This window comes from Oryzias latipes, chromosome 8 (assembly GCF_002234675.1).
Source record: "Oryzias latipes chromosome 8, ASM223467v1".
Taxonomy (NCBI): Eukaryota; Metazoa; Chordata; class Actinopteri; order Beloniformes; family Adrianichthyidae; genus Oryzias; species Oryzias latipes.
The window spans coordinates 25112188-25133150 of NC_019866.2; the positions used below are offsets into that span (position 1 = coordinate 25112188).

Consider the following 20963-nt stretch of genomic DNA (forward strand, 5'->3'; position numbering starts at 1 on the left):
GTTAGTTTCGTTATGCAGAATGTTCATATTTATATAATTTTGAAGAACATATTATTATGGAGAGCAAAATATCATACCGCTGTAATACGAGTTTATAAACTTCAAAACGAAAACAGGGGCGCGCGAGCGCGAGAATCGTTTAACAACAGCTCGAAGTTGCGCGCGCATCCGAGATATCCAAAATTGTTTTTTCCCCCACTCTGTTATCCTCACCGCAGGACTGATTAAGCACCCAAGTGACAGAAATGTGACCGAGAAGTTCCGGTATTTTTTCAAAATAAAATATTTTTCAAAATAAAAGATGGCTTGGAGACTCGTAAGACTCACTAAAACCCGCCACATTGACGCGAAGACCGCAGACCCCACCAAATTGTGTGGAAAAAATGCATAATCTGGCGACACTGTTGGAAGATGGGCTTCCTTGTTTGCCTCCTCTGTGACACACCGACACCGTGGCATATGGTCACGTGACTTTTCCTGAAGCGATACGCGCACCGACACGGAGTTTCACTTTGGCTACGTTCACACTGCAGGGCTTAATGCTCAATTCGGATTTTTTGAAAAAATCCGAATTATTTGCTAGACCGTTCACATTTCCAAGTAAATCCGAACTTTTGTGATCTCCAGTGTGACCGTGACACGACCCAAACGAGACCCGCATGCGCAGAAGCCAGAAGAATACTCAACGGTGAACGACGTCACTTGTTTGCGGAGCAGATGTCAACAACAGTGTTGTCAAAAGCGGAGCTCTTTTTGTAATATTAAATTTATTTTCACGAAGGAGCAGCACAATTACAATCTTCTCATTTTAAGAAGGCAATGGAGTCGGGATCGTCTGTACCCACTGTTGTGGAATGGAAATGTGTATGTGTTGGAGCCGCTCGCCCGCGTGTGTGCAAGCGCGTGCCGCGATAGAGAATAGGGGGGGGGGGCAGTGTGGGCGCGCATTCATGTTGTGTGTTACGGAGGACGGTAATAAAAGAAGGTTTCCCCCAAAATAAATGCTATGGACTCTTTATTAACCCGTTCTGGAGAATCTAAGGATCAGAACAGAGAGGAGGAGGAGGATCGCCCGGGACCCCCGCGCTTGAGCACGGTCAAAGGGGAGAAAGAAAAAAAAGTTATCGCGGTAAAGGTTCAACACCACGCTCTGCCATTTATCTGGAAATTTTTTCAAAAACCGCCCAGTTGCGATCAGAGCCCTGGAGTTTGGCCTGAAAAGAGCGATCAGCCCAAATATGAATCCAATCAGTGACCTCCCTTCCCTTCTACTGACTGATCTCAGCAGCATCGTCCACCATGGTTGATGTTTACGTTCTCGTTCCTGCCTACTTTAACGCAAAATGATGACGTTTGTTGCGTGTCGATGACGTACAGTTCGGAATCAAGTCGCCTGGCCGGTCAGACGGCGGTCGCAATTGAAAAGAACGGCTGCAATTCGGAATCAGGCCGGCAAACCCACGGGGCCTGGGTCGCAATTGAAAAGATCGGATCTGTGTCATTCAGACTGTCATGAAAAGATCGGAATTGGGCCGCTTAGGGGCAAAAAATTCGGAATTGGGTCGTTTCAGCCTGCAGTGTGAACGTAGCCTTAATGAGCTCGACGCGTGCGCCGAAGCGTCGGTGTTGCCAGACCAGACCATCACTACAGTTGCCAGACCATCACTACAGTGAAGATTTGAATGCCTGCATTTTTACTGGGGGTTTTCCTTAATGCAACAGCGCCCTCTGCTGTTCGTCATTGAAACCGCCGCAGAGGAGGCGGAGGTGAAGACGGGGGTCTACCATGGATGCATGCAAAGAGGTCAGGAGCAGTTTTACCTTAAAATAAAGCCCATTTTTAATAAATGCACATAACAAACCTTAACTGTATATAAAGAAAAGCTTTTTCACTTTGGGAACCATTTGTTCTGCTCTTCTATATCCGTCCACTGTCTGCTCCATCAGAAAAAAGTGGAGGTTTTTATTTCATCCTTTAGACTAGAGGTGAATCTAGAAGTAAAAAAACATGTCAGAAATCAGGCTTCCTGGGTTTGCAGGCAGAGGACAGAAATGCTGGGTTTCAGATTCTTGTTGTGACTTTAGTGTCATAATGACGGTCCAGCACCAGAACTGCATGTTTGTGCATGAAGGAGGTTTTCAGGTCCAACAAAAAAAACAAAAAAACGCTACAACCAAACCTGTTGTAACGTTTACCAAACATAAAAGGGAAATTTTGGTTTTCATTTATATGTCGTCATTTAATGAAAATATAAGATTTTTAATTTAGAAGGAAATGAAACCTTTATAATTCCATAATAAACACAGACAGCATAAGAAACTGTAAGCTGAAGAAAGTGACACACCATGAATGAATGTAACCATTGAAACCATCACCATTGAATGTGATGCAGCTGCAGGTCTGAACAAACAGACCTGCAGCTGGTCACCATGGTTACTGAGGTACAGCATCTCTTGTGTGCAGGACATTTGAATGTGAGGTTCTGGAGTGTCTGTCTTTTTGTTTGGCTCCATTCTAGCCTTTATACCCTTTCTTTATATAAAGAAACAAACTAAAACGTTTTGCCATTTTAAAGAAAAGTCCTCATGACGATGATCAATAACATATCTGATCCAAAGGGTCACTGCAGATGCTCATCATGAAGTTCAGATAGAAAAACAGAGCAGCAGCTGTGCTTCCACACAAAACTACACTTCTATTGATTCAGAGCCTCACAGAACTCAAACAAAGTTATTTTACTTATTATTTATGTCTTAAAGAAGACATCAGTCAACCCCTACAACAATAACAAAGTAATCCTGGTGTACTGACGAGGAGCTGAAATCAAACTGGTTTCTTTTGGCGTGACTTGGTGCAGTTCCACGCCAAACCAGGAGGTGGCGACACAGCTTCCACGAGCTGGTAGTTGACCGCAAAGCAGAGCAGAAGAAGCGTCCGGTTGTCGGTGGACTCCAACGTAAATAAAACCTAACGAGGTTCGGATGTCTGCAAAAGATTACGCGCGACTGTGACTCCAGTCCGCATCTACCATTTACCGCTATAGATCATCTGCTTTCTGATCGATCCTCTTGATTAGAGGCGCGTGCCTGCAGGCTCGCTAGCAGCTACAGTTAGCATCCTAAGTTACGCGGACAGTGAAGTCGGTAGAAACGGAATGACTCGTCACGGAAAGAACTGCACCGCCGGGGCCGTGTACACCTACCACGAGAAGAGGAAGGACACAGGTGAGCAGCGGGGGGGTCGTTGTTGGGGATGGAAGGGAAGGACTGAATGAGCAGGAAGTTCCTGAGGAACAGAGTCTCTCCTGAAGTGATGTCGACGTGAAGCCTCATGAAGCACCAGCTGTTGTCTCGAACCGATGCTCCACTGTGCTTCATTTGCTCAAATGCGCCATCGAGTGGGCAATAAATGTATAGCAGGCAGAGTGACAGAAGACCAGGAGGCTGTGGGGCCACGTGTGGCCCTGTGACCTCTATGACTCCTCTATGGTTAAAGAAAAATACAAAGGTATTCATTTGATGTAAAGTAACTCAAGCTGGGGCTGTTTCTTAACCAAAGTTGAAACAAAACTGTTGGTGCAGAGTATACCCACCCCCACTTCCCTCATCCATGTGTGAGTGTGCTCTCCCACAAGCTTACACCCCCCCCCCCCCCAACCTAACATTAGCGGTGCAACATAAAGCAATAATATCGTAACCATCAGTCCGTCCAGTTCTGATCCAGATTCCAGCTCAGACCAGGAAAACAAAGACGTTCATGGATCTGTTGGTCTGACAGTGGATGATATGAAAGGGGCGGAGCTGGGAGAGTTTGGCCTGCGTTTTAGCTTTGATGTCACACCTACCCCTTGTGCTATCTTAGATGACCCCCCCCCCTTACATTGACGTGTTCTCCCTACCATGACAAAGGTGGGTAAAGGTGGAAAGATTTCATGTAATCCATGGACACCAGTGAAGATCACAAATCATTGAAGAATATTTTCTACACCACAATTACAAAAAACATTTCAAATGGCTTTTTTCATCTGCTCCTGATTCACTTTTGAATAAAGAAATATTAAGAAATGCAGTTTTAAGCTGATGTTTCTCCTCCATCATCAGAAAGATGAACATGTTAAAAACAAAAATATATCTGCGTTCCTTTCAGTTTTTCTTTTTGAACCTTCTCAGCTGCGTCCGGCTATGGAACACAGAGCATCCGTTTGGGCAAAGACGCCATCAAGGACTTTGACTGCTGCTGCCTGTCTCTGCAGCCCTGCAAGGATCCCGTGGTGACGTACGTCCGTCTCTGCCCCCCCCCAGCGCTCAGACACTCACAGCAGCAGCCTGCGCATCACACAGATACATGAGGAGGAGGACAGGGAGGACATGGCTTCTCTTTTATGCAGATGATGCTCTGTTCAGCCATCTGGACTCAACGTCTTCTTCCCTGAAATGTTTCATCCAAGTGGCTTCAAAAGACTTCAAGGAAGAAGACGTTAAGTCCAGATATATGAAAAACAGTTTTTTGAAAAAGAAGGTCTGGATGAAAAGCCCATCATTACTATAGAAAATGCAGATGAAGACTCATTTTTCCTGACGTTTGATCCTTCATGCTCTCTGTCCTTCATGTGCTTCATCTTCCTGATCTGCTTGTGTTGCTCTTTTCAGTCCTGATGGGTTCTTGTATGAAAAACAGGCGATACTTGAATACATTCTACACAAGAAGACCGAAGCGGCCAAAAAGATGAAGGTCAGTCCTGCATGTGAGTGAGAAAGGTCACCAGCAGGCGGCGCCGACCGCTGCGCTGCTGTGTCCACATTTGTCTCATTATAACCTAAAGACCCCCCCAAGCAACCATTCAGAGCTGAGGTTCACACAGACCAGCGCTTCGCTCTGTGAGGTCAGAGCGGGAATCAGACAGCCGTGTCATGTTTGTGATGTTAGAGCAGAGAAAACGTGCAGCAGAGCCCCAAAGTGGACGCAGGACTCCAGCGTTCCCGGTTTCATCCAGAGCGGTTCCAGTTACTATTTGGTTCGTCCGCCTGCATCTAAACACACGACGGAGGGTTGGAGCCAGTTCACAGACAGAAAACATCGTAAAATCACGATTTTCACGTCGCAAAATTACAGGAAAAAAGTCGCAACTGTTACATTTAGAGAATAAAGTCGTATATTTACGACTTTAAAAGTCACCAGCTAAATGTATCACTTTTTCATTTTAAAGTTGTAAGTTTACTACTTTAAAACACGTAAATCTATGAGGAAAAAATCCTAAATCAACAAGAAAAGCATCAAAGTCGTCTGTTTATGGAAGCTGGGATCAAAGACGTGGAGCGTTTTGGGAATCTTTTCTGCCAGAAAGAAATTCTCAACCTTTTGGCGACTCAAAGTCCCAGTTTTATTAGCGTGCGACCGTTTAGAAGAACATTCTGAACACAGATCCCGTCTTTGAAGGGAGAAGGACTGAAGTGGACGGCTGCAGGGAAACCGCCTCGATCCTGCAGACCCGCCCATCGACCAATCAATCAAACCAACGAGCTTCCAAACATTTGGAGCCTCATCAATAAACCCCATACAGTCTGATCAAACAGAGTCTGCAGGCTCACTTCCACTTTGACCTCATAGTTGGACTTTTTCATTTGTAGTCCAAATCCTAGAAATTACAAGAAAAATTAGTGAACTTCCTCGGTTTTTCTCGTCAATGTATTCCTTTCATTTTGTTCTATCCTAATACTCCCTCGTTAAAACAAAGATAACTAAAGCGTTCCCCTCGTGTTGTCGTGTTTTCCTTCCACTGAGGAACAGCTGGTCTGACCTCCTTCCTCTTAACCTCTCAGGCCTACGAGAAGCAGAAACAGGCCCAGAAGAGCAGCAACCAGCTGGAGTCCCAGTCTGAGGAAATCCAGAAGGTGGAGAAGTTCAAGTCCAGCGAGAGCAGCATCGTGTCCAAGCCCATCAACCCCTTCACGTCTGGTGCGTTCCGTCCTCCTGTGCGGGCGCCGCTTTCCGTCAGGATGTCCGTTTGCTGATCCGTTTGTCTTCAGGACAGAGCAAAGACGGAGAAGCTGAGGAACCGTCCGCGGCTGCCGCCTCATCCAGCCGGACGCTGCCGAGCTTCTGGATCCCCTCCCTGACTCCAGAGGCCAAACCCACCCAGCTGAAGAAACCGGTGAGGGTTTGTTCCCCCAGACCCGTCTGCTGGTTCCTGAAAGCAGAGGAAACGGATTCTGACAGCTGCGGCCTGCAGGGGGGCGGCCTGCAGGGGGGCGGCCTGCAGGGGGGCGGCCTGCAGGGGGGCGGCCTGCAGGGGGGCGGCCTGCAGGGGGCGCCACGCTCATCCCGCTGAGCGGTGAAGTTGTTGTCAGGTTGACCTGTTTGCCTTTGCTCATCAGGTCATGACTCTTCTGTATGTTGAAGTTGGCTCACCTTAAAAGCTGGGGCTCTTGCTGACCTGCTGTTGCATTCTGGGAACTCTGTAAATGCTCCACCGGGTAACTGCCCCCTCCCTCCCGTAGAGTAAGGCTGTGCTCTGCCCCATGTCCGGACGACCCATCAAGATGAACGAGCTCATCCCGGTGCGCTTCACCCCGCTGGACCCCGGCCTCGACAGAGTGGCGCTGCTCAACCGCCAGGTCAGCTGATCAGAACCGGAGCCGGGTCAGGCTGGGACGCGGTGTGACCTCAGTGACCTCACACCGCCCCCAGCCTGTTGCTGCAGCTCTGCTTTATCTGTGGAGTTTTGTCCTAAATGAAAATTGAAAATCTTCTGATCTGGTTTCACCTGAGGTCATCTCTGAGTGGTAACCATGACAACAGGAAGCTAGTTTGCTTGTGGAGCGGCTTGTTAAACTCGGAAAGCATCAATCACCCCAAAAATCCTCTGGAGAAGTAATGCAGCAGAGAAGAAGCAGCTGAAACATTTTGATTGATAGGAAGAGAGAGTTTCGTGGATTTTGCTGCAGGTCAAAGGTCATTTCCCGGTTTGAACCGGGACATCCGTGCGCTCTCTCCTCAGGACCGGTACGTGTGCGCCGTGACCAGAGACGCCTTGGGAAACAGCGTCCCCTGCGCCGTGCTGCGACCCTCGTGAGCCCCCGTCACCGTGACAACGGCCTCTCTGACCTCTGTGGGGATGATGAGTGACGCTCTGCTGTTTCAGGGGGGCCGTGGTGACCCAGGAGTGTGTGGAGAGGCTGATCCGGAAGGACATGTTGGACCCGGTGAGCGGAGACAAACTCAGCGACAGAGACATCATCCCGCTGCAGAGGGTCAGCCGTCACGCCGCCGCCGTCACACGTTTGAATTGCATGAGGGTCTCAGCGCTGTGTGTGTGGGGGGGGTCAGCTCCATTGACTGTATAAGAGAACTGGACTGAGGGGCCAGTTATTCAAGTCATAAACTGACCAATCAGCTGCTCATCTCGCTGTAACCTTCAGGAGGTAAAGCTCTGTTCTGCTCCTTCAGGGGGGAACCGGCTTCGCGGGCTCTGGAGTGGACCTCCGGGCCAAGGAGGCCCGTCCGGTCATGCAGGCCTGACCCGGATGTGACGTCGGTCCGGGCTTGTGCGGCCTGAAGGAGCGGTTCTTCCGTACACTGAACCCCCCATGAAAGTTTACATCTGGACTTCCTCCTCTGAATGGGACGCCGTCTTTAGACGGCCCGACTGGACCCGAGGGAACCACGTCTGATTACATGTTCAGGCAGTTTAGTTCAACAAAGATAAATGTGTTTTTCATGCAAACTATTTACTGAGAGTTTTCTGTTTCACTTTGTTTACACATTAAACATCAGGAACATTGTTGGACTGCAGGTGTTTGTTTGCTGCACATTTATATTCCGTCCTGGGGAGAACAGGATCCTGGTTCCAGTTCTGGGGTTTCCTCCAACAGAAGAGGAGAAACAGGAGACTATTCTGGATTATTTATTAAAACCATGTTAAGGTTCTGACACCTGAGGACGGCTCCATTTGATGGCTCCTCCCTCTCGGCTCCAGGTTGGAGCAGATCTTCACAGCTCTTCGTGCTCTTTCACCCTCATCCCTCCATAGTCTGTGATGGTGCTCATCTTGAAGTAGTCCACCTTTTCTAGAACTTCAGAGAGCTGCAGACGGCCATCCTGATGGCAGAACACAAACCCATTTTAGACACAGGCGGTTCTGGGACCGCTGTTTCTGTGTAACCCTTGTTCTATCCTAGGTACTTTAACATTGGGAGTTGGGTCATCTAGACCCACTAGACAGTGCTCTGAACCTTTTTTCTTCAATGATTTGTGATCTTCACTGGTGTCCATGGATTACATGAAATCTTTCCACCTTGTTCTCCCCCCCATGACAAAGGTGGATAAAGGTGGAAAGATTTCATGTAATCCATGGACACCAGTGAAGATCACAAATCATTGAAGAAAAAAGGTTCAGAGCACTGTCTAGTGGGTCTAGATGACCCAACTCCCAACGTTAAAGTGCCTAGGATAGCACAAGGGTTATGGACGGAGGGCTGGTTCGGTTCAGGGGCCTCTTTAACAGCATGTTCACACTTTTTTGTTTGTGCTTGTTGAATTAAAACAGATTATTATTCATCAGTTCTCGTCCAAATGACATGTAGAGATCAATTTACAGGTTGGGCAAAAATGATACATTTCCTCAGTGGTACAAAGTAGAGGTGTTACGATTGATATTAATAACAATTTGATTCATAGTTGATATCGGTTCATTATGATGATCTGGATCTCTGAACCTAAAGTGGATCCAGATCCTCTGACCTAAAGTGGATCCAGATCCTCTGAACCTAAAGTGGATCCAGATCCTCTGAACCTAAAGTGGATCCAGATCCTCTGAACCTAAAGTGGATCCAGATCCTCTGAACCTAAAGTGGATCCAGATCCTCTGAACCTAAAGTGGATCCAGATCCTCTGAACCTAAAGTGGATCCTCTGAACCTAAAGTGGATCCAGATCCTCTGCCCTAAAGTGGATCCAGATCCTCTGAGCCTAAAGTGGATCCAGATCCTCTGAACCTAAAGTGGATCCAGATCCTCTGTCCTAAAGTGGATCCAGATCCTCTTCATCCAAACTTCCAGACAGAAATTCCTGCTCCTGAACAGTTTTCCAGATTCTTGGATTTCTTCCAGATCATCAAGTTAATGAAATCTGTGTCCAAACCAACAAGTAAACTAGAATGAATGTCAAATCCATTCACATGGTAGTTTCCTAAAGTTCACCACTGTTGTTTTTCCACATCCAAAGAATCCAAAGGGAACATTCTTAGAACATTCTAGACACTGGATGGTCACATGACTTTATTCAAAGTCTGTCCACACATTGGACTGGAATGATGGACTGATCCGTGTTCATGACATCACATGTGTGTTGTCTGCTGTGATTGGTCGGTTTGACCTTAGAGTCAAATAAACCTACAGAACATCAATCTAAATGATATTTTCCAATATTGATTGCAACGGCATTATTTTACTTTGAAACAATTTTATAATTATTTGATTAACAACTTGCCACAGATAGACTGATCTGGTTGTGTTGTAGGTATATAAATCCCTTAGTCCACAAACTTGCAGCATCCAACACATGGACACGGTGGTGTAGTGGGTGACTTCTCACCTTAGAATAAGAAGCTTTTCTCCCTGTACAGGTGACTGGTTTAACCTCCAACTCCTTAATGCTGAGTGTCAAGCAGGGAGCGATTGGATCTCCTTTTCAGTCTTTAGTATGACTATACTGTGGATTTGAACCCACAACCTTCCAGTCTTAGGGCAGACGTGTTTTCCACCAGGCCGCTGAGCTGAGGCTTACAGCTGAGAGAAAAGAATTTCTTAACATTTTGGCTGAGCACCTGCATGAAGACAAGTCATAGGACATCCCAGAATCAAGGACATTCCCAAACAGGAGCTGGACGTTCTGGAGGAGAGTAGAACTTCAGCAGCGGCCTTCTACCACCAGCCAGCAGAGGGAAGACGGGTTCAGCAGAGCAAATGTATTTTTGCTTGATATGTTTCTGTCTCTAACCTCTTTAACTTCTGTCAATCATCTGCTCCATGTTCCAAGGACACAATACAAGAGAAAAAAACACACCAGGATAAGACAAGACTTGATAATGAACACATCTCCACGTGTTGTTCTCTGACCAAGGTCACCTCCTTAGACAGGACAGCGCCTGAACTCTATCACTGTCCTCCACCTTCACCTCAGAGACGTCAGAACGCTGTCTTCCCCTCTGGTCACCAGGGGGAACCATCTCCAGAGCACTGAATGCACTTCATCTCCCAGCAACCCCAGCGTGCACTTCCTGGATTCCGCACATCGGACTCCCATTCACCCAATTAATTACAGTCTACTGAAAAACTGTACTGAGCCTCACTCAGTGCCAAGTACTGTTTGTGGCACACCCCCTATATTTCTGAGAGTTGTATCTGGACCTGATCTTCTGTTTCTGACTCTGTTTGCCTGCCGCCTGCCCCGGCACGTCGCCTGGATCCTGACCCCGTCTCTCCTCTGATGCTCATATGCCAGTTATTGACCCCTGCCTGCCTGACCCTGCCTGATTTATCACCTGCTGCATTTGGATCCAGCAGTCTGCCTGTTCCTGTGACAGGGTCAAAGTGCTCTGCAAGCAGACTGTACTCCTGATACGTTGTCCTCACACTGATGTGTGCTGAGTTCAGGTTTGAAGGATGATGACACATGTTTGCTGTCACCGCAAACCAGGACCAACGGAGAAATGCTAAGCTGACTGCAGTAACAGCTAAACACTGGAACAGTTTCACGCAGACTATCAAATGATCAGTGGCTCGGGTTTGGGCCCCATGACCACAGTAGTTATCTCTCTGTAACCAGGTCGCTGTGACTGCGCGTGTAGAGGGTCATTACTCCCTCGGCTCTTAGGACAAGATGGCTGATCTGGTTCTCATCTCATTAGAAAATGTTTTCAGGTCTGACAGAACAGATGGGTTTTGGGTTCCGGTTTAGCTGCTGGTTTAACGTCTGGGGTTTGACCCTTTTGAGTGTCTCTGTATGGAACTGAAAAGTACGGTGGCCCAGAAGGGTCACAACACAACACATTAACTTTATACACAACACACTAACTTTACACACAACACATTAACTTTACACACAACACACTAACTTTACACACAACACATTAACTTTATACACAACACACTAACTTTACACACAACACACTAACTTTACACACAACACACTAACTTTACACACAACACACTAACTTTACACACAACACATTAACTTTACACACAACACATTAACTTAACACACAACGCATTAACTTAACACACAACACATTAACTCACAACACAACACAATAGCTCACAACACAACACATTAACTCACAACACAACACATTAACTCACAACACAACACAATAACTCACAACACAACACAATAACTCACAACACAACACATTAACTCACAACACATTAACTCATGGCCCAGAAGGGTCACAACACAAAACATTAACTTACCTCACAACACATTAACTCACAACGGAAGTAAAGCAGCAATTGAAGTGCTTTTATTCTGAAATTTCTACTGGGCTGAGCAGCTAACTACCTAACAGAAAGTAATGTCACAGTGAGCTGTGGAGGGAGCATGTTATTGCTACAAGAGAAGCTAGCAGCAGTGTTGCCAGAAACTTTGTCTTTACTACGGTTCTCCTTCCTCTAAACACACACAAGATGAACACACACTCCTCCCTCCGCTCTGACACCCCCCTCTGTCGCTGCACGCGCGCTCCTCTCCTCTCCTTTTTTCTGCTCCGTCCTGTGTGTGCGTGTGTGTTGGGGACTGCACGTGCCTGTGTGAGAGGACGGAGCGGAAAAAAGGAGAGGAGAGGAGCGCGCGTGCAGCTCCCTCCACAGCTCACTGTGACATTACTTTCTGTTAGGTAGTTAGCTGCTCAGCCCAGTAGAAATTTCAGAATAAAAGCACTTCAATTGCTGCTTTACTTCCGTCGTGAGTTAATGTGTTGTGTTGTGAGTTATTGTGTTGTGTTGTGAGTTATTGTGTTGTGTTGTGAGTTATTGTGTTGTGTGTAAAGTTAATGTGTTGTGTGTAAAGTTAATCTGTTGTGTGTAAATTTAGTGTGTTGTGTGTAAAGTTAGTGTGTTGTGTGTAAAGTTAATGTGTTGTGTGTAAAGTTAGTGTGTTGTGTATAAAGTTAATGTGTTGTGTTGTGACCCTTCTGGGCCACCGTAGAAAAGCATAGAAAGGAAAGAACTGGAGTGGATCACAGATCTAAAGGGATCTTTCTAGATAGAGATCAATCTACTCTCCGTTCACCTGAGGATCATTCAAGCTTAGGACCAGAGGTCCCCGGCCTTCAGGCTCCCGTCTCACTCATCACTGTGAACTGTCCATGTTCTCACTCATCCACAAAGGTCTTCCCAGCCTTGCTCCGACTCATTTACGCTCCCTTCATCAAAGGTCAAGAGGTCATCCTACCTTTTGTCATGCTTGTTCTTTGTGTCAGGACCAGTTTTGGAAAACAAGCCTTTAGTTAATGTGCATCTCCTGGCTGGAACACCACAAAATCAGAGGAAACTGTGTTCCTCTTCATACTTTTCCTTTAAAAAAACAGTATTTGTTTCTAGTTGTAGCTCTCCTGGTTCTGAACTATTCTTCACCTAAAATCAAGTATTTAGTGTGTTTTTCTTTTCTTTTTCAGTTTCACTTTTTAGTGACTTTTCTTTAATAACGCCTGCCACTGACCTTTTGGCCAGATCGCCCTCACATGCAAATGGATTAACAACTTCCTCACAAACCGATCACAGACTGTGAGACTTGGCCCCCACCTCTCCTCCACCCGCACACTGAGCATCGGCGCCCCACAGGGCTGTGTGCTAAGCCCCCTGCTGTACTTTCATGTACATTCATGACTGCAGTCCAGCCCACAACAACAACTGCATCATCAAGTTTGCAGACGACACCACGGTGGTTGGACTCATCCCCAGGGGGGAGGAGTCTGCCTACAGAGAGGAGGTCCTGAAGCTGACAACCTGGTCCTCAGAGAACAACCTCACCCTGAACACCAGCAAAACCAGGGAGATCATTGTCGACTTCAGGAAGCATGGCGCAGACCCAGCCCCCCTCCTTATCAATGTGGAGCATGTAGAGAGGGTCCACCGAGGGTCCACACCTTCAGGCTCCTCAGCATCACCATCTCTGCTGACCTATCCTGGACAGCCAACACCACCGCCATCATCAAGAAGGCTCAGCAGCGTCTGCACTTCCTCAGGAAGAACATCATCAGCACCAACCTGCTGCTGACCTTCTACCATCATCCATCCAGATCTGCTCACGTACTGCAGAACAGTTTGGTTCTGCAGCTGCACGGCCGCGGATAAGGAGAGACTGCAGAGAGTCGTAGAGATGGCTCAGGAGATCATTGGATGCCTTCTCCCCACCCTGACGGACATCTACTCCGCGTGCTGCATCACTGGGGCTCAGAACATTAAGAACAGTTACACCCCGGCTCAGACCTGTTCACCCTGCTGCCCTCTGGGAGGCGCTACAGATTAATATTATATTTATCGTTATTCTTGCACAGAAATGGTGATGCTTCAATTTCATTGTACAACGGACAATGACAATAAAGCAAATCTAATCTAATCTAGAAAAAGAGATATTGATGTGAACGGGTTTTCATCTGGTTAAAAAAAAAGTTGAACGGAAAAAAAGGAAGCCGAGAATGGCAAAGAGGTCAGGAGGAAGACCAAAGAGGAGGTCATGGATGTAGAGGAGGAGGACATGAAGGTGGTCAGAGGGAGTGAGGAGGATGCAGAGGAGAGGCTTAGATGATTCGCTGGAATGCCTCCTAAAGGGAGTAGCTAAGAGACGAGGAGAGCACAGGAGTTTGGTTTAGACTGAAGTTTCCTGAAGAGACCAGCGGTTCTGTCTGACGTCTTGGTGTCAGTAGAGACTCGGAACAGAATTACAGCCTCACATTCAAACTAAAAGCAGAAAAAGTATTGAAAAGGCTCATCTGGAACTGTTTTTTTTAGAAGTTGAAGGAGTTTCATGTCTTAGCCAAGTCATTTTCTCAACTCATGGACTGAACTGGAAAAATCCTGGATTGATCTGTCCAGATATAAAGACCCAAATGAAATCAAAGAGGCCGATCCAGCTAGATCCCATCTCATGTCCAGACTTAGCGGACAGGATTCTTACCTTCAAAAACTGCAGCCAGTTCGGACCAGAACCAGGAGAACCGACTCCTGTTTTTTAAACAGGGAACCATGTAAATGCAGGACTGGTCCTAAACTCCTAATGCTGCTTTAGAACCCCCTCCCTGGTGTGTGGACTAACTGTTAGATCCTCTCACACGGGTCCAGAACCCAGCAGGACTGTGGCGTCTGCATGGGTTCTGCAGCCACATTTGCCTTTTCCCCACGTCAGTCTTGGCGGCGTGTTCCTGATGAGGCTTTTGGTTGCCATGGTGACTCATCGAACAGCAGGAGGAACCTGGAGGACAATTATCCTGCTCGTTTTTAGGTGTGCATTTGCTGCCAATTGCTGAATACCTGCATCAGGTGCATCAGGTGCGTTCAGCCGACACTGACCAGCACGGCCAGAGATAGAGAAAGAGAAAAACCCAGAAGGCCTTCAGGGCCGTCAAACCCTGACAGTTGAAGGTTTCTTTGGTAGAAAACAAACCTTCAAACCACCAGGATCCGGGTTCAAATCCAAACATTGGGGTATCAAGTTCTCAGCAGTTTCGGCAGCATCTCTCCTTTGCCCTCTGGATGTTAGCAGACGTTAACGAGTTCCTGCTGTTTACTGACACTCCAGACAGACGTGTCTGTGTGGGGGGGGTCTATAGTTCATGAGGAGGATCATGTCTAAGCAGGAAAAAAGAATCAATACAGAAAGACATTGATAGATCTGTAGAAAAACCCAACCTTTAATGTTTGAACGTGTAACAGAGCTCCTCTAGCTCAGGGTGGACAGCAAACACGGAGAACGGGAAGATTTGGACCAAATGAAGAGTTCAGTGCAGCTTGAAAAATGGAGTGTTGGCGTGTGACGACAGGGAGGCGGCGCCGTCCTCACAGCGTCGTTGGAGGTGAGCGGACGAACACTGAGCGTCTGCAAACGGTCACATGCCGGAGGGCAGAGGAGCTTCGGCTTTTACTGAACTTCACAAAGCCTTCCTGCTACGCGGCGTTTCTCCTGAAATGTCCTCAGCTGGATCGTCCCTGACGGGCCGTGCACGAATACGGCCGTGCACGGTCAGAACCAAGAGCTGGAGCTCCTGGACCAAACCGCGCGTCAACAAACGTCAGCATCATCACTGTCACCTGCAGAGTTTGGGTGTTCTAGTGCAGCCCTCAGCTCCTGGTCCAAAACTATTCTGTGTGGTTAAACAGCCCCCCCCCTGAAAACCGTCGGTGGAGCGCAGATCCAAAGACATTGGTCTTGAATTCTGTCGGCTCGTCAAAGCTCGTCGTGCTTTTTGGTCAGATCTTCTCCATAGTTTGTGGCCTGACTGCCCACAAACATGTTCCAGTTGGCCAGAATCTCCTTCTTGGTGACCTTCCCGTCCTGATTTCCATCCAGAGGGGGTTTATCGGGTCATGATTGACAGACAGAAGGAAGAAAAATGAAGAGCAGGTCAGTTCCAGCAAAACCGTCAGAATATCGTTAGTAATTAACCCACAATTAACCAAAGAATGAGCAGCTGAGCTCAAAGGTCTGAGGGACCAAAATGTTCATTTCAATTACATTTCTGTGCCCAGGAAGTAGAAAGAATAGAAAAAACTCCAAGTCTACTGCCCATCAGAGGGTAGAATAACAGCCCCCCCCTGCAGAAAAGAGGTTGTGATGAGGGTTAGAGGGCTTCTAAAGCTGCGTTCACACCCAACGGGATTCCAGCGTCACAGTTCGATCAACGTACAGATGCCATCAGGGGTCCTGGGGGGGTTATGAGCGTCAGGCGTGGCGGTCTAGCAGCAGCACGTTTCGTGGTGCGATTTGCTACAGACGCAACCAATCAGGAACTCAGCTTTGGTCCGTGATGGCATGATCAGCAGGTGGAGTCCAAAACCAACACTTTAAAAAACATCTGTTCCTGAAGTTTAGGATATTTTTATGTTTGAATGGAGACGATACTAAAAAGATATGCATGTTTTCCCTCCTCTGACTAAAGCGGGACAGCAAGTCTCCCTAAAGCTGTGGTTGACCACACGTCTCAGGATTTAACAAGAGGCCTTATGGGTTTGTGGCGTACGGCGAGCCCTGAGGCTCAGACGGCGTCAGCCTTACCTTGTCGGTGTCCGTCTCGTGGATCAGGTGTTTGGCCTCGTTGTCAGCATGGTCCACCTCTCCTGGGAGAATCCAGTGGGCCACTTCACCGGCGTCCAGATAACCGTCCTGGAAAAGGAAGATGGAACAGCATCAGAGCATTCCTCGCCCTCCCCATCCTCTGGTGGGACCATCCTGTACCTTGTTGGAGTCCCTGAACTCGGAGAAATGCTTCTTCTCTGTATGGACCCAGTCAGGTTCCGTCTCTCCGTCCTCTGGTGTGAACATGTCCCCTGCAGAAAGAGCAGGACGGTGCAGTCAGGAGACGCAGCCAACGGCAACGAGATCGAGGTTTCAGGAAGGTCTTGGTGCCGGGGACCAACGTTCCCTGCCTGTTTTCCAGCCCTCCAGGACTCCTAACCCCCCCCCCCCATCTGGCTGCTGATGAGCTAAACAGCTGTTTCTGAAGACCTGATGAAGCTGCTGGTTGGATTTCCCGTTTTGTTCCTTTGTGGTGATGTCTTCATGCTTTGATTGACAGTTTAGTTCTAGTTTAGTTAGTCAACAATCGAGTGGACGTGTTGGGACCCCCCCAGCCTGTTTTTGTTCCATCCAGCCTCCTCCTTACAAAAAGGGGCTTCTGCTCTGGTTTTGTGTTGTTCTCCTGCATTTGGGCCCTTCACAAAACTCAACTCCTGACTTTTTCTTCTGCATTTCTGAGAACATGACATGTATGATGTTCTGTGCTGAAGGTGAGGATGCATCTACTTCCCTGAGCTGAAAGAGACGATCATTTACAAATCCACGTGAAGCTTAAGGAGGTGACGTCTCCTTCCAGGAGTTAAAAACCTGCAGCTCTGACTTACCGATGTATTCATTGATGTCGATCTTTCCATCTTTGTTCTTGTCGATGTCTTCAAGCGTTTCCTGAATGAAGGATTGAAAACAAAACCTCCGTTTTTTAAGAATGTTCTCTGAAAATGCCCTCCGCTCAGCCAGATGTTGGAGGCACATCTGCAGAGGCGGCCTACCTGGACGACCACGTCTTTCATGTGGTCAAACTCCTCTGGATGAAGGAAGGCCGTGAACTCGCTCCGCGTGGCGATGCCGTCGGCGTCTCGGTCGGCCGCCCTGAAACGCCGTTCGTCTCGGGCGAGCATGGATTTATACGTGGCCTTGTCTTCTACGTCATCAAAGTCCTCTCCTGCAAAGAAAGCAGGCATGAGGCCTTGTGGTCCGATCTTCAGGAACTTCTCCTGAAGGCAGAAACGGGTTCCTAGCTAAAGCTACAGCGCCCCCTCAGGAACAAGGAGGTATTGCCATTAAATAAGAGTAGATGATCAAGAACCCCGTTGTCCATGGTCTTATTACAGATCCATGCAGGCAACAATGCAAAGCTGTTACACAAGAACCACTGCAGGGGTGGGGGAAGGGTGGGGAAGGGCGGGGCGTTGTCTGTACCCAGGTAGTAGCCGTAGGTGGTGTTCTTGTACTCCTCCCAGGCGATCTGGTCGTCCCGGTTCTTGTCGTAGTCCTTCCAGTGTTTGTTCACGTTGTCTTCGATGTACCTCCTCTGCCGGTGTTTGATCCAGTGGTGCAGCTCGGCGTGGCTGATGAAGCCGTCCTTATCGGTGTCTATGCGCTCCACGATCTTCCTGGGGGGGGGGGGGGGGGGGGGGGGGGGGCGTCATGCACTCAGAAACAGCATCTTTTAGTTTATAACCATTGACTGTAAGAACCAATCCAGGTGTGACGTCACTGAAAACGTCTGACCTCCAGCTCTCAGAGCCAAATGGCAACTGAATCGTCTTCATTTGGTTGGAGCCGGGAGTAAAACCTTTTTCTATCGATGATGTCTCACTCACTCGGTCCACTTCTCATTTACAGTCGATGGTTAAGACAAAGATTTTCAACACCAGACTCATCTATTGGAAGGCACCTCTAGCATGTCAAAAGGTGCCGTCAGCGGGCTCTTGGAAAAATGGAGCCATGTTTTCTCCAGCAGGACCGACAGTGACATCACTCTGACTGTATCTCACACCGTGACGCTTGGACCTGCTTTGTTACCACGGAAACAAGCGGCACACAATGCTTTGGGTTGCAGTTGGCTTCAGATCAGGTTTAAGGGTAAAGTTTTGTGCTCTGCTGTCATCGTTAGCTTTTTACGCTCTTGGACAGTAAATATTTGTTTATCATTTTGGACAATTGCGTTTTTAGATGTGATTCAATCTGGAAGTCAGAGAACTACTGACAGACACTCAGCATCACTGCTAATATCCCAAGACCTTCTGGATGTCACATCAGGATGACGTACTGTTTGAAGTGGTGACCAGATAAAAGTGTTAAAGTTTGTCTGAACTCATGACGTCATCAGGAGTTCAGCCTCCTCCATCAGGACAACCTACGCTAGTCTGGCCTTGCTCTCCTCGGGGGTCAGCTGGTCAAAGGTCTTGGCCTCCTCCTTGCCCAGGAAGGCCTCGTGGTCGTACTGGTAGCCGTGCGCGTCGTCGTGCACGTGGCTGCTCAGGTCAGGCTGGTGATGGACCCGCTTCTCCTGAGGCGGGACAGACACGGCCGTGGCGGCCAGGATGCAGAGGAAGGCCAGGGGACCCAGCAGCATCATCATGGTTCCTGTGGGTTCCGCCGCGCGCGCGCGCACCGGCGGAGGAGAGGATGATCGGGTCAAAAGGGCGCGCGGACAGAGAATTACAGCAGCACCGTGACGCTCCTCTAACCTGCCCCCCCCACTCCCCCCACTCACGCGTGTGAAGTCCGCTCCCAGTCAGTCGACTCTGCACTGCTCCTTCTGCGCTCCTCCGCACCTCCCGCCGTGATGAGTTCAAGGCGCGTCGGTCCGCGTTGGCACCCTTCTTGTTTATAGTGTTTCCAAAAGGGGGCGGGGCTTGTTTCACACCCAGCCAATCATTGGCGGTTAACCAAAGTTTTTGGCCAATAGAAAGTGTGAGACGGAGGTAAATTAAGAAAAAACTAAAGACGGGTTCTGATTGGTTACAAAGCGCCACGTTGTCACGCAAAGCCCCCGGTCTCCTCGCTGGCTCCGCCCACTCACGGCGCGCGAGGGGAAAGACACGTGGAGGATGCGGGTTCGGTTGGACCTGGAGCAGGACTCAGGATGCAGAGTTTGGATTCAGTTGGATTCAGTTGAGATCATGTGACATCATCAGAAATGAAATATTCTAACTGCACAATGATTACATCTATGATCAGAAACACTAAAGTGAGAAAAGTATATTCAGTAAACCTCTGTGTGTCTGAGACAGACCTTTGGGGGAAAAAAAACATTTTCCATGCTCAATCTGTGTGTGATAATCTACTAAAGTGTTTTTCTAATAATTCAAACAGCAAATCAAACAGTTGGAAGACAGACCTGAGCAATATGGAAAATATTTTCTTTTATTAAAAAAATGTCAGAAAAGATTTTCATTTTCTGCTGCTGCTACACTAAAACACAGTTAACGACTCCCAACAAGTTGAGGATGTAGCCAGAAGTGTGTGGATGTGGTTTTCCGGACAGTTGTTTGTGGTGACAGACAGACATGATGGTCTCACTGTCTTCAGGTTGTTGATTGGAGCCAAAAGCTTCCAGGAGAAAAAGCGTCTCAGTGTTTCATCAAGTCAGCATTGTGTGGGTCTAAACAGCTGATTTAGTCACCAAGTCCTTCCAAGCTCCTCCTCCTAACAGCCATGAACACGCCGCTGAACGGCGAGCAGCTCCACCCGACCAAAGCGCCTTCAGGTTGGGGGGGGGGGGGGGGGGGCAGGCAGGTGCTGCAGGGGGACTTGGTGAGTCTCCAAGTGTCATCAGCAGACTTGGACCAAGACTCTGAACTACCGTCAGAGTTTGGGACAAACCCAGGAGAGGAGCCCCCCCCCCCGTGACAGACCACCACCATGACCAGAACCTCTGACCTCTGACCTGGTTCAGCAAACGCCACACAGCTGCAGGCCCGTTTACTAGATGGGAGGGGTACTGGGGGCTCCAGAGGAACCATTCAGAACCGACTCCACCGCTTTGACTGGACTGACAGACGACCGCTGCAGGTGACTCCACCCACACCAAGACACCGCCGTCTGCAGTACAGACCATGTGACCTGGACCATGCAGCAACGGTCTACCGTCCTGTTCACGGATGATGAGGGTCACCTCACACACATGATGGTCGGCGTAGACCATCATTTCATGGAACCGCATGTAGAACTTGTGGAAGAGTGGACCGCCTCAGAACATCATGAGGTTAGTGAGGAGCAGGAGACGCCGAGGTCCAGCTGTCACTGCAGCCGATGGAGGACAAACTGCTGACACGGTCCATGTTTGGGTTTTATTATTGTCCTAATGTTTGGGGTAATAAATATCCAATGAATGAAAGTGGTGTTTCTCTTATTTATTATGGTATCAACATAGACATATTTTATTAAAATGTAGACCAAAAAGGTCGTGTCAGAGAACAGAGCCGTGGGCGGGGCAAGGATGCTCCTCCTTCAGCGGCTGAAATCAGCAGAATTACAGTTTTCTAACCCAAACCAGGCTCTGGATCAATCACAAAAACCTTTCTTTAGGCGAAAAAGGAGGATCATGGAGTCTGGGTCACATGCAGAGAATCTGGTGCTTCCACCAAACAGGAGCTGCACCTTTGCTGATAGTTCCAGTAGTAATGAATGCTGGAATAAGCTTTCATTAAAGACTTACGGATTCCACT

The 20963-nt window shown here is 48.1% G+C and overlaps 2 protein-coding genes across 3 annotated transcripts; one reads left to right on the forward strand and one right to left on the reverse strand.

Annotated features, from left to right (window-relative positions):
• Positions 1 to 2892: 2892 nt before the first annotated feature.
• On the forward strand, positions 2893 to 7781 carry nosip (nitric oxide synthase interacting protein). The gene is made up of 9 exons (XM_023957875.1): positions 2893 to 3225; positions 4171 to 4276; positions 4651 to 4732; positions 5821 to 5956; positions 6028 to 6152; positions 6499 to 6615; positions 6999 to 7069; positions 7143 to 7251; positions 7448 to 7781. Exons 1-9 carry the CDS (start codon positions 3156 to 3158, stop codon positions 7517 to 7519), a joined length of 888 nt encoding a protein of 295 aa, XP_023813643.1. The 5' UTR covers positions 2893 to 3155; the 3' UTR covers positions 7520 to 7781.
• LOC101175408 (reticulocalbin-1) lies at positions 7709 to 19141 on the reverse strand. Of its 2 annotated transcripts, none has more exons than XM_023957873.1 (8): positions 19007 to 19141; positions 18651 to 18876; positions 17707 to 17900; positions 17277 to 17449; positions 17112 to 17172; positions 16447 to 16538; positions 16267 to 16374; positions 7709 to 8098 (listed from the first exon to the last, which is right to left on the reverse strand). In XM_023957873.1, exons 2-8 carry the CDS (start codon positions 18869 to 18871, stop codon positions 7991 to 7993), a joined length of 957 nt encoding a protein of 318 aa, XP_023813641.1. In that variant the 5' UTR covers positions 18872 to 18876; positions 19007 to 19141; the 3' UTR covers positions 7709 to 7990. The 2 variants fall into 2 exon arrangements, with proteins under 2 accessions (XP_023813641.1, XP_023813642.1); XM_023957874.1 differs by lacking the exon at positions 7709 to 8098 and adding an exon at positions 14882 to 15546.
• Between the last annotated feature and the right edge of the window lie 1822 nt (positions 19142 to 20963).